The sequence below is a fragment of the Protopterus annectens genome, chromosome 1.part1 (genome assembly GCF_019279795.1).
Source record: "Protopterus annectens isolate FY-2018-M chromosome 1.part1, PAN1.0, whole genome shotgun sequence".
Taxonomy (NCBI): domain Eukaryota; kingdom Metazoa; phylum Chordata; order Ceratodontiformes; family Protopteridae; genus Protopterus; species Protopterus annectens.
The window spans coordinates 799,239,600-799,254,129 of NC_056726.1; the positions used below are offsets into that span (position 1 = coordinate 799,239,600).

Sequence of the window (14,530 nt, forward strand, 5' to 3'; positions counted from 1 at the left end):
CTAATCGCTTTACATATATCTCTATTATTATTCAAAAAAGGGATATTCAACCTCATTTGTGTATCAAATGGCCTAGTATCTTTTATTTCATGAGTTGGTGCACTAACATTCCTTCTCCTAAAATACGGTCTCCCTTTCCCCGTTCTATCTATCATTATTGGATCAGTTAGTATATCGCTGTCTTTCCTGAAGTAACCGCTCTGAATGAACTCATCTCTCAATTTATTTAAGGTTTGATCACATTTAGCATCCTCACTGGTCAAGTGTGATACCCTTCGTCCCTGATTAATAACTATATTTTGATATATATGTCTTGGATGCATACTTGTGCGGTGAAGTAAATTGTTTTTCCTACAACTTTTTCTATACAATGATGTAGTGAAAGTATCATTGTCTCTAGTAATGAGTACATTTAAAAACTCACTCTCCACCTTAGACCATATACCTTAATATCTAAGGAAACCAGTAGTCTGATTTATATTAAACAGACATAAATCCGGTTCAGTACCTTCCCATAGGAAGAAAACATCATCTACAAATCTTTTATACTATTTAATCTTCCTAATGTAATCTGCATCCATGATATAAGTTTTCTCCCGTTGGGCCATTACTATTCTGACGTATGAGTTCTCACATGGCGTCCTCATCGCCACCCCCTGCTTCTGCAGATAATATTCGTAATTTTACATAAAAACATTATCCTCCAAAATTAATTCAAGTAACATCATGAATTTCATCATTGCATCACTATTAATATTTCTAACACACAGGAGCTGCCTTAGCTACTCCAACCCTTCCTTATTTGAAATAATAGTGAACAATGATTTGACGTCTAAAGTCACTAAGCAGACATTGGATAAATCAATCTCTTCTTCCAATTTTTCAGAGAATGTCATGAGGAAATCCTGTATGTTCCTAATTATGGTGTGTGACTCTTGAACCAGTCCTCTCAATTGGTTTTCAACATATATAGAGAGTGGTTCTGTCAACCACCCTCTACGTGAGACTATAGGTCTCATTTTGGGATTATATAAATCTTTATGGATCTTGGGAAGACCTCTAAATGTTGGGATAGTTGGTAATTCAACTAAATGATATTTGTACAGGTCCGCATCAATGACATTGCACATCAATAAATCATAAAGGTTACTGTGCATATTATTAATAATCTTATTTAACTGCATTCAATTTATCAACTTATACGTCTCATTTTCATCCAGCATTGCTTGCATTGTCTCATCATAATAATGTCTATCTAAAATAACAATAGCCCCACCTTTGTTGGCAGGTCTAATTACAATTTGATCATTATTGCTTAAATTAACAAGAGCTTCACATTCATCATGATTCAGGTTATATGCTTGTTCAAATGCCTCTAAAAGAGGGTGTATATATGGTATAAAAACACTAGGTTTCTTAAATAAAACAACTTCATTATTAAAATCATTTTTATACAACATTTTCAAGGCTACATTCCTAATGAACATCTTGATATCAAGGACAAAGTCACTAATATCAGTCCCTTTCGAAGGTATAAATGAAAGACCTTTATTCAACAGTGCTTTCTCAAAAACTCCTAATTCATAGTGACAAGTTAATGACTAATTCAGACTCACTTGTTTTTGTATTTTGCTCTGGGAAAGCATCAAATCTCCTGATATTTTCCGTTTTTGTTTACTCTTGTAGGAGTCCATCTTCTCTGTTCCTGGATGGGTAACAGGAACTGGTGAGCAGCGTAGTTTAAAGCAGGCTGTTCCACACTCATTAAGGCTTATTTCTTCCTAACGTCTCCATTAAAAATGACAGACTTATGTGCCCCAGTCTCCTTAACACATTCAGTGTGTGACGTTGAAGCCACAGCTTGATTTTCTGTTAAGGTAATGTGCTTAACATTTGATTTGACTGTATTCACACTTGACTGATTCACGTTCGTTAATACAACTTTGCAACTACTCACTAACACCGTCGCCTCTGTGGTACTTCCGTTGTTTAGTCCTTATTGGTTGGAGGTGTTGGCTAATTGTGAGACTTCTGATTGGTGAAAAGAAGGGGCATGACTAGGACGACCTACAACTGTTGGTTCCCTTGATCGTCTAGATTCTCTCGGCCAAGAGAAGACATTACCCACATTAAAATCTTTCAAATCACGCTCAAGTTTCCTTTTTTATCAAGTAACAGTTTACGTTCCAGAGTAAACACAAATGAGTGCATATTCTCATAAAATTCAGTACATTCCATTTCACTTAATAGTGACATAATTTTCACCTGATGTTCCATTATTTCATCACTGATAGTATTCTCTATTTCCATGTATTGCTCAATAAGTAGTCTCGTATAGGCAAAACTGGTATCTATGTTAAGTTTCTGCCATTTGGCTAAAAGTCCAGGGTACAAAGTCGCATACGTTGGCATTTTCAGGATTCTCAAACCTCTGGGCACTACGTAGAAACAAAGGCACGCCTCCTCCATATGTTTACGTTGCCATTGTACATTCTTAAGCTTAGTCAGCAAGTTCTCAATCTTCCGAGTAAGTTGTAAAACATTAATGATAGACTCACTATGCTGTTTATTATCACTAGCGTTCAACAGATCAGTTTTATGAAAATGTAGCAGAGCATTAGTCTCCGCCTTTAGTAACCGTTTAAAGGCTACTTCCGTACTAGATGTACTTTTACCTTCAGATAAGGACTGTGAATTATAGTTCAAGTTCCACATTGTTTTCATCAGCCATGTCCCTGACCGCTGCCATAAAACGTGCCAAATGAATAAATCAAAAAAGCAGCTTCAGGATAGAAGTGCCTGGATGTATGACGTAAAAAGCAAATATTCTTCAGCAACCACCAAGAACCAGCACAGCTGTAAAATTCAAGACAATATTGTGAGGGCTTTCGTGTAAAAACCAAACCCTTCTTCAGACATATAGCCAATAACATTCCACAAACACTTAAATAGCAAAAAAGGCGCCATATCTAGCCATAATGATATCATGGGTCTATGTAAATATTTCCAATTCCGCCACGAGATGGCAGTGAAAACGCATAATTATCAAAAAACTCTCCTACGACCTACAAGTTCAATGTAAAGATATGTATACAAATATAAAATATAAAAACATGAAAACATGTCTTACATATAAACCAAGTACATATTTACAAACTAGCCTAAATATATCAATACAATTTATATATACTTACAATAATGTACATTCCCACTGCAAGCCTATACTCTATTCTTAATAAAAATTAAAAATGTATTTATATATATATATATATATATATATATATATATATATATATATATCGAGAAATGTGTCAGTGTTTCAAAGGTCTATCTCTCAGAAAGGGTTTCATGGAGACCCTATCAATCAGGCCCTTCCCCTTATCTGATTGCAGACGTCTGACAATAAAATAAATAAATGATACAATAAATGCATTCCTTACATGAGAATACGGAATGTGGTACACATCTAGTATGGCCGTCCCTGCTAGAATATGACTGGGCAGCTGTCTGTAAGGATCGCCACCAGTTGTACAGTTACTGTGCATAGTGTACAGCTGCAGTGGCTATGCTATTCAGCCATATTGCTCTATGGCAAATTGCTGCTGCATCCAATTGGTTTCGGCGATGTAGCTCGCAGGGAAATGTCTTGCGAGCTACACGCCGGAACCCCTAAGGCAGCTTCTGTGTGTTAGAAATGTTAATAGTGATACAATGATGAAATGCATGATATTACTTGAATTCATTTTGGAGAATAATGTTTTTATGTACAATGACGAATATTATCTGCAGAAGCAGGGGGTGGCGATGAGGAAGCCATGTGCGAACTCATATGCCAATCTAGTAAATGCCCAATGGGAGAAAACTTATATCATGGATACAGATTATATTAGGAAAATTAAATACTATAAAAGATTTGTAGATGTTGTCTTCCTATGGGAAGGTACAGAGCCAGATTTATGTCTGCTTATTAAATATATAAATCAGACTACTGGTTTCCTTAGATTTGAAGGTATATGGTCTAAGGTGGAGATTGAGTTTTTAGATGTACTCATTACTAAAGACAATGATACTTTCACTACATCATTGTACAGAAAAAGTTGTAGGAAAAACAATTTACTTCACCGCACAAGTATGCATCCAAGAAATATATATCAAAATATAGCTATTAGTCAGGGACGAAGGGTGTCACACTTGACCAGTGAGGATGGTAAATGTGATCAAACCTTAAATAAGTTGAGAGATGAGTTTGTTCAGAGTGGTTACTTTAGGAAAGAGAGCGATGTACTAACTGATCCAATAATGATAGATAGAACGGGGAAAGGGGGACCGTATTTTAGGAGAAGAAATGTTAGTGCACCAACTCATGAAATAAAAGATACTAGGCTATTTGATACACAAAGGAGGTTGAGTATCCCTTTTTCGAATAATAATAGAGATATATGTAAAGCAATTAGTAGGAATTGGGCTATTTTGACCACAAATGACGATATTCAAACTATAGTGGGTCATAAACCCAAATATAGTTATCGTAACAATAAATCACTGAAAAGGCTGTTGTACTATGAGAAGACTAAAGGTAATGGAGTTATATCTAGTAGACAAGGGACCTTTCCGTGTAGAGGATGCAATCAGTGTCCTTACACGATGGCATCTGATAGTTTCATTCATCCTGACCTATAGTTTTAGGCACTATGCTGACTGCACGTCCAGAGACATTGTTTATTTAGCTAGCTGTATGAGATGCAGCAGCTTTTATATGGGGAAGACCAGTAGACCCTTGAGAGAAAGAGTGAGGGAGCACATCTATGTCATTAATCGTGAAGATGAGACAAATGCATTGGCCAAGCGTGTTTTAGATAATGGTATAGAGCATAAGTTTAAATTTATGGTGATAGAGTTGGTGGGAAGAAACAATAGGTTGGGGAACATCAAGAATTACACAGAAAAAGAGGCAACTAGGTGGATTATTAGAATGCAATCAGGTAAGGGGAAGGGCCTGAATGATAGGGTCTCCATGAAACTGTTTCTGAGAGATAGACCTGTAAAACACTGACACATTTCTCGATATATATAAATACATTTTTAATTTTTATTAAGAATACAGTATAGGCTTGCACTGGGAATGTACATTATTCTAAGTATATATAAATTGTATTGATATAGTTAGGCTATGTTGTAAATATGTACTTGGTTTATATGTAAGACATGTTTTCATGTTTTTATGTTTTTATATTTTATATTTGTATATATATCTTTACATTGAACTTGTAGGTCTTAGGAGAGTTGTTTGATAATTATGCGTTTTTACTGCCATCTCGTGGCGGAAATGGAAATATTTACATAGACCCATGATATCATTGTGGTTGGATTTGGCGCCTTTTTTGCTATTTAAGTGTTTATAGAATGTTACTGGCTAAATGTCTGAAGAAGGGTTTGATTTTTACCCAAAAGCGCTCACAATATTGTCATGAATAAAGGATTGATGATTTTACAGCTGTGGTTGTTCTTAGTGGTTGCTGAAGAATATTGCTTTTTATGTCATACATCCAGGCACCTCTATCCTGAAGCTGCTTTTTTGATTTATTCATGAAGAAGGGAGAGTAAGGAAGTATAAGGAATGAAAATATGCTTGTTCAAATTTAGGGATATAGTTTTTCCTGAATTTGAGCAAGAACAGTGCCAGATTTTAGCTAGGAAGTCTGTCAGTGTGATTTTGAAAGATGGGAGGGAGGGTATAGACCTGATGGATAGATGTAAGGACCTCAAGGCCTTAGCAACATTGTACAAGTATAGATAATGCCGAGCAGATTTGCTAGGCTTGTAGATAGACAGGAGTTTTTGGTCACTGGATCGCAGTGACCCACTGAGAACATAGTTGCGTAGAATGTTTTTTAAGTGCTGAATAGGCAGATGGATGCTGGATAATTTTATAGGTGGTAAGTTTTTTTCAGGCTCCAGTGGCCAAAAGATAAGGCATTAGACTCCTAAGCCAGGGATTCTGCGAGTCCCATCTAGGATGATATAATCTTGGACGGCGCAGTGGTGCAGTGGTAGCGTTATTGCCTTACAGCAAGAGGTTCTCTGGCTCAATTCTTGGCTGGGATACCTTCTGTGCAGAGTCTGCATGTCCTCCCTGCGTTCGTGTGGGTTTCCTCCGGGTGCTCAGGTTTCCTCCCACATTACAAAGACATGCGTCTGGAGCATTTCTCCCTGGGCCTCTGCTGAAAATTGACTTTGTTCCAAGTTGGACTTTCCCAGTTAACAAATGCTAAATAAAATAAAATAAATATTTGTGTATATATTAGTCGATGTGGCAGTTCTGACCAATTTTGCCTTTTCAGTGCTATACAGTGGTGGATTCTGAAAGGGGTATGTGCTGCAAATTTAGCAGCTTTGTTATAGCACTGTTCAAATTTAATTTTTTGTGAAGCCTGGAGGTTAGTAAGGATGAAAGCACCACAAAGAAAATTGTGAGGAGATAAGTAGTGGCAAGTGTTTCTTTAGTTGGTCAGTGAGAATGTTTTTGGCTCTATAAAGCATCCCTAGTTTTTGATAAGTGTATCCTTATGCAATTTTGTATATGCAGGTCAAATGTAAGATTATCATCCACTATCATGCATACAAGTTTACTATGAGAAAGAAGTGACTTCAGTGGTTGTATTATCAAAAGAGAGGACTTTTAAGTTTTTTTTTTTTTTTTGAGAGGGATTTGGGGAAAAAGTAGTACATAGTTTTGTCTTTTTTGGGTTGAGCATGAGTTGTGAGTTACAAAGCTATGTTTCAATGGCTGTTAAAGCTTCCTGAGTAAGTTTTTGGAGTTGTGCCATGTTGTCTGATGTGCAATTGGGAGTGGAATCATCTGCATATTGTATTAGGGTAGTCTGTTGTGTGGAAGTATAGAGGGTGGTGGTGAAAGTGTTAAAAGAGTAGAAGACCAAGGACAGAGCCTTTAGGGTGGCCTGCTGTGTGGAAGTATAGAGGGCGTTGGTGAAAGTGTTAAAAGAGTAGAAGACCAAAGACAGAGCCTTGTGGTATACTGGTGATGATTGGGAGGTAAGGAGAGAGTGGAGTGCCATTTTACCGACTGATACCTATTCCTCTCTAGATAGAAGAAATAAGCTCAGTGTTCTTGCAGTTTATGTTACTCACCATTTCATTCTATCAGTTTCTGTTACACTATTTTTTCTAATAAATTCAGTTGAATGTACAAGCATATGTACATGTTGGAATTATATGTTGGCTTTCTGTTTATATTTATTATTGCTCATGTACTCTTTGCAGTAGTGCATAATTTATTATGTTGCTTGAGATCATCGTAACTTCATGCATCATTTCTGTTGACTTTTGTCCATATATATTAGCCTGTAGCACACATTTAGACCTAAAACACTACTTGATAAAGAAAGTGCCACCACATAAAAGGTCCAAACAAGTTTAAAAAAAAAAAAAAAAAATATATATATATATATATATATATATATATATATATATATATATATATATTAATATATATTTATAGCTACAGATGGGTATTTGCAAAATGCTTATGCAGACACTTCCACCATTTAGTCTTGATGTTGGAATGTTTCACAATAATTTTATTTTTTCTCCTTTCCCTAGAGCTGAAACCTCAGACTGTATCTGCAACAGTGCCTTGTCTTCCGGCTTACATCCTCTTCATGTGTATTAGGCATGCGGATTATATCAACGATGACCAAAAAGTCCACTCCCTGCTTACCAGTACTATCAATGGTATAAAGCGAGCACTGAAGGTAAGGCCACGTTATTCTTATTTCTCTCTGAGGATTGTCCTCCAAGTGATGAAACTACCCAGCCCTTCAACTGCTTAATGTACACACACTTTAAGTATCAAGTAGTTCTCTGTGTGTGTTGTGTGAATGTATCCTAGTCAGTACTTTTTTGGTGCATTGAATTTTTTTTCTAATTTTGTCCTATGCCCATTTTTGACTTTCTTCCAAAGCCCCACGGAAGGCCAAACATCTTTGTCATTCATATGAAGCTTGAACTGAGCTGCCAATACATGTGCCATTTCCACTGCTTTGTAACTGCACATAACTGAAATATAAAAAGAAATGCTGTTCAAGTAATAATTAAGATAATCCTAAACCAGATTACTTGTGCTAGGGTGGGGTTGGATTTGACTCGCATCTTTGTGCCAAAAAGTTGGAAGGGAGAAGAAATAAGAAGGGTGAGGAGAAGTGAAGAGTCCTAGGGCCATACCTTCCTATAATCTCTTCTATAGACTGGGAAAGAAGTGTGTGGGGGGGGGGGGTTCAAGCTCACAAGGCAGGTGGGGTTTCTGAAAGGTCTGCACTTGTATGAATTATCAGTGTCCACTCAAAGTTCATTGTAAGCCCCTTGTTGGGATATAGTAAAGTTACATAGGGGACAATTTTAGGTACATGAAGAAAAAGGCCTGGCCACCCACATCTTTGAAAGCAACAATTTCTGCCATAGGGGTTAGTGGCTAAATGTAAAACAGGTGGTGAGGAACATATATATACCACAGCAATTGCCAGAAGGACATTCCTGGTTCTATAATAATGTGTAGTAAGGATATGTCTGGAGTAACAACTTCACTTTGTTTCACAGGTGTGTTTAATACAAAGATGCTGTATAAACTGCATCAGTTAGATAAAAAAACAAATTATTTTGACTATGATCTTATGTTATTGCCAATCAGCTAAAAAGTCACTTTTTCTTGGCCTTGTATTAGCGCTCATCAACCATATCCATGTACTCCTCCTTAGGATCCAGCACCACGATGGCCACAAAATAGGAGCATTTTGATGTGGCACCATTTTGGTGGTACATTTTGTTTTTTAATTTCTGATCATGCCCTCAATCTTCCCCTACCCTGCCCACCTGCATAGTACACAACCATGTCAGATTAGTATCACTACAAAAGAGCAACATAATGTATGATTTCCAGCAGTTATTTTATATCAGCAATGATGTACTCATCAATGCTAGCAGGGAACAGCTGTATGAAACTCTATGCTCTCATTCTTTGCATAGTAAAATATTTTTTCACTAAGTCAGTCTTGTGTACAAAGTCATGAACAAAATATGAGTTGCAAAACCTAGAGTCTAACAGAGTAGCACATAACAGTTGCAGACTGTTCAAATACATAGTGCAAAAACAAATTTTAAATTGTGTGTTCATCTTGTAACAGTTAAATATGTAATGTGTAGTATTTTAATGTTAAATAAAATTATTTTGTATCTGTTCTAATCAGGATTTTGATCCAGAACATTAGTTTATTGACGTGTCTTCCTTTTTTACAGAAACATAATGAGGATTTTGAGATCACATCGTTCTGGCTGGCCAACTCTGCTCGGTTGTTACACTGTTTAAAGCAGTACAGTGGAGATGAGGTGAGATATGGAAACTGCATGGTGTTAGTGATGCATAATTGTTGGCATATCTGCTTCCTTCAGGAAGAACATTACGTGCATAGGGCACTCTGTGCTTGGCTTAGAAAGTACTAGATTGTAGATGAGAATGGGGTTTGTACAGTGCCAGGAACACTTCATCAATGGGCTCAGACAGTATCCCAGGATGCCTTCCAAATAGCATGAAACATGACCTATCAGGCCTTCTGGAATTGCTATTCAGCTGTATCCTCCAAGTAGGTCTTGCCTCATGAATGGAGAACAACAACAGTTATCCCTCTGCACAAAGGTGGGCCATCTTCAGTCCCTGGAAACTACAGACCCATAAGTCTCGCTAGTCTCATATGCAAAGCCATGGAAACAATTATCATGGAAATGTTCTGTAAATACATAGTAAATCCAACCCAATTTGGTTGCATCAAGGGCAGGTCATGCCTGCTGAATCTAGTGGACTTCTTTGAGAAGCTCACCAAAGCAATGGATGAGGGCAAAATGGTTCACACTGCCTACCTTGACCTGGCCAAGTCATTTGACACAATGCCCCACTCAGGCATTGTTGACAAACTCAAGAAGTTTGGTACAAACCATTATGTCACCTGATGGATAGCCAACTGACTCACAGACAGGACCCAGGAAGTTAGTATTGAAGAGGCCACCTCTACAAAGAAGCCAGTCACAAGCAGAGACCCTCAGGGATCGGTCCTGGGACCGCTACGTTTTGGCATTTACTTCTCTGAAGTCAAGGCCAATGTCAGTGGCCTCTGGCTGACTATGTTTATAGATGATTGCAAATTAGGAACTGCCATTGAATCCCACACCAACAATAATGTTTTCCAAGAAGGGTTAACACAAAAAACAACTGGAATCAGAGCCATGGACTAAAACTAAATACCAAGAAATGCATAATAATATCCTTTGGGAAGTCATCCACCCCTGGTAACTATCATATTGAGAACACACCCCTAAGAGTTGACCCAGTAGTCAGGGACATAGGAACACACACAGATAGTAATCTAGCCTTTGACCATCATGTGTCTACAGTGGTGAGGAAAGCATTCTATGTTGCGCAACTTATAAACAAAGGTATGGCATCTAGGTCCAAGGAAGTTATTGTTCCACTGTATTCGGCATTCATCAGACCTATCATTGAGCACAGTGCCCCCCTTTGGTATGACCTAAGTAGGCATATCCAACAACTGGAACATCCATAGAGCTTCCTCACTAAAAGAATACAGGGCGTAAGTAACATGCCCTATGCAGACTGCCACAAGGCCTTATGCCTGTATTCTGTCTCCTACAGCCTGTTGAGGGGAGATGTATGCCTGGCATGTAAGGCATTGTCAGACCCCACTTTAATAGAACTCCAGCATATCCACAAAACAAACAGCACAAGGATTACCCATTCTAAAGAATTAAACCTGACCTGTGATATAAATAGGACATGCTGGAGAGACAGGTATGTATCCCAGAGACTACCCTGCCTCTGGAACAGACTCCCCATCCGTGTGGAGCAGAGTTCCTCCCTGAACCAATTCAAGTGTAACTTGGACAATTTAATGGAGAACAGGGAATTTATCCCTGGTTTGGCACCCATGTCTCTAATGGACACAGGCACTCTGGAAATGGTTCATCTCCCATGCCCCTGCTTGCAAATGTTTCCTCTGCCAAACCCCTGCTTACACCTATCAAGGTTACTAGAAATTCTCAGAGATTTGGGATGTATGGCTAGGCTTAAAAAGGCCCTTGTGGTCATTAGCCTAGTAAACACCTACGAACTTATGAACCTATATAGATCTCAAATGTTCCACAGACCAAGACATTCTAGCAAGATATTCAGATTTTAAGAGTGCATCAGGTCAACTTGCATCTGCTTTAAATGTTTTGGTCAGCAAAGCTTTCTGTATTTTTACAGCTCACACAGTCACGTGTAGTTGTTATACTCATTAATCATATATTTAAGCAGTCAAGAAGTGGGTAATATAAAATATATGGGTAGATCTTACTGTCAGATTTTTCATTTTGCAATACTGTGCATGCATTGTGTCACTAATCACTGCTACACTGATGGTTATTTTTTCAGTACCTTACTGTTCTTTTTCTTCACTTGTATGTCTTCTGAAACATGTTGCAGAACATGTCTTTTCTGATTCCTGTTTGGTTTCTCACAGTTTTTCTCTTGGAGGGTCAGCAGATATATTTCTCACAACCAGAAGTTATATTTTTGAGTTTCTCCTGTGAAGTTTCCGAGTGCTGATGATGACACACTCTGGTAGGTAAAGTGCCCCTTCTTATAGCAACACATAACACTGGTATCTACTTCCTTGGATGACATCTATTTACTCAAAACATATTTAGTTAGAAGTGACCAACCAAGTGAAACCTTTTTATGCCAAAATATGTATCCACTTGTAGTTGGTTATATAAGGCCGAGTGTGGAATGGATCTTTTTCTTTACAAGGGTTCTGGGGCATTAAAACCCCACCAGTGACATATTTGTGAAGATTCAATGTCTGTTTTCATCTGGTTCAACATGTGTGTCATCAGATCCAGTCAGATCCAACACTGGCAGCATTGGATCCGAGAGCTCTGACTCCTCCCCTATCCACACTTCCACTGTCCTGCCTGAATTACCACAAATCTGATTTGCTGCCTCTCTAACCACACATGTTGGCTTGAGAGCTCCATCCTTTTTTTCACAGTAAGTGAAGATTTTGAAACTTTTCCTTCTCCCTTTTGCTCAATAGTTAGATTTTTTTGGATTTAATATTTAGTATTATTGTTGGTGATTAATAATAGGGTTATTAGGCTAGTTTATAGCGCAAGTGTAGAATTTTCTAAGTTACTTCTGCTGCTCATAGTGTGTTAGATTTAGATATATGTTTACATATATAGCATACCTATTATTGTTTTATAATATAGATATAACTAACCTTTTTTGCTAGTGTTATAAATCTTTTCTTCTGATGTTGGAAAAGTCTACATGTTTTAAAAAGTGGTCCTCCTGTGGGCATAATATCCTGCCTCAAGACCCACACTCTCTTTGTGTGTACTGCTTAGGGCCCTCCCACTTGCAAAACACCTGCAGTATTTGTACTGTCATTGACACAAGGGCTCTCCAGGGAATGAAAGAAAAACATATTCTGAAGGGACTCCATCCCCCTCAGGCAGGGTCCAAAATGTCTTCCGATCCAAAGGCACCCTCTCTCTGTCCTTCTGTTAACAAGAAAAGAGAAAAAGAGAGAGAGAGAAAGACAGAGACAGAAACAAGTTGAAGGAAAAGCAGTCTGAAAAAAGACAAGAAGAACGACTTGGCAAAGCTAAGAAAAGGTTTCCAGCTCTGATTGCTGTTTCATGTCCAGCACCTAAGATATCGAGGTAGCTGAATCCTACTGCATCCAGGATCTGAAATTCCTCTCCAAAAACTTCCTTTTCTCTGGGGCAGATCAGCCCCAGTCTTCACTCCCCAATTCTTCAGAAGCTTTCATTGAGGCCTACATCAGTAGATTATTTTTCGAGGTCCAGCCAGACCATAAGAAGCTTAATCAAACTGGACTGACAGTATGATGAGGAAGTTTATTTGATGACACAGATCCAGTTGGGTGTCTTTCTGGCTCAGTCCCCTAGGAGAGGACCAGGATCAGACCCTTCAACACAGGCCATACTTGTTTTGATGCTGTCTCACGTTTGCATATGGGATTCAACCCTCCCCTTCCCACCATACTAGTGTTGGATCCGATAGCCCTGGAGACTTTGGGTTCACCTTCTTCCCTCATTTTCTCAACACTGATGCAGTCGGGTCAAGTAGAGGTCTGGAGCCAGAGTATTAGAGTCGGGGGCCACAACAGTGGTCAACCCCTAAGTTTTTGGAGCTGTCCCTGCTGTTTGAAGCTTTGTCTCTGAATATCACAGCTTCAAGGTCCTCCTTGGAGCCATCCACCTTTGGAGTTGAAAAGACTACTGATTCTGCTATTTTGTTTGGTTCTTCCTCAGCTCCAGTGGCTGAGTCAGTTTTCAAAGCTGTGGAGAAGGCCTTGGCTGGACCAAGAAGATTGGTGCATGCACAACATTTGGATCCATCTGGACTCCTGTTGGAGTCTCTCATTCTGGTCAGCAGGGACAGATTGATCAAATTATCTTTGAGACTGCTCACCATTTGAGTGCCAAATCTGACTCTAAGGTGTCCACTTCAGAAACCCCAAAGCACATTCCCAGGAAGATGATTTGCAAGTTGAAGGAAGAAGATTTGCAAGTAGAAGCATATTGACTCCTTTCCTGTGTCTGTCACTGAAGACACTGACTTAGGTAATGGAAAAGGTTCCCCAAGGTCCCTCCCAAAGACCTCTCCTTTGGAGACATTCTGGAATTGAGGAAATGCATAGGGGTTGACCCACTTCTTCTTATGAATTGGTGTTCCTTTAAGCTTTTGGATCTGGCCCTTCGACATCCTGGGTGGTCCTATCTCCTGACGTCTTAATTTATCTCATTATTCAGAAGGCTAGGAAGGAACTTGATATGGCAGAGTCTGTCCCAGTAAAGCTGATCAAGATTCTAGTTGCCCACAAAGATAGAAAACATTGGTCCAGAGGTCCTCCTGTAGATGTCATGGTGGTAGCAACAGCTACGAAAAGGAGCTGTCCAAAGAAAGTTCCTCTGTCCATGCCCGGAACAGGGAATCAAGGGTGTTGGACACAATGGAGAAAAAGGTATATACTTCAGTGACTTTTGCACTCCAAACACTGAATTATCTATCACACCTGACATGATTCCCAAGAGACCTGATCAAGGAGCTTTCAAAGTCCCTGATGGGTAGCTTCCCTGCAGATATCCAGAAAACAGTGGATACTCAAATGTCTACCCTACAATCTTCCTCAAATATGGCCAAAAGACTGTTATGTAATGCAGCAGATGGTGCACCAAGGGTGGCCAGCACAGCTGTTACCATGCAACATCATATCTGGATGCGGCTGTGTGATTGAAAGCTTTATGACATCCTTCATAAATGTCCCTATGATGTAGCTTATCTCCAGCTACAAGGGATCCAGATATTCCCATATTTAGACGATCGGCTTCTAACTGCTACCTCCAAGGATCTACTGTTACACCACCAGTCAGT

At 38.8% G+C, this 14,530-nt stretch overlaps 1 protein-coding gene across 2 annotated transcripts in view; it reads left to right on the top strand.

The window, feature by feature from the left end:
* The window catches only part of MYO5B (myosin VB), a 3,346,216-nt gene that overhangs the window by 3,138,202 nt on the left and 193,484 nt on the right, over window positions 1-14,530 (top strand). For both annotated transcript variants that reach the window (XM_044078265.1, XM_044078275.1), the window contains 2 exons: window positions 7,621-7,772; window positions 9,310-9,399. In XM_044078265.1, the coding sequence (XP_043934200.1) occupies window positions 7,621-7,772; window positions 9,310-9,399 (242 nt within the window). The remainder of the gene's footprint in view (window positions 1-7,620; window positions 7,773-9,309; window positions 9,400-14,530) is intronic.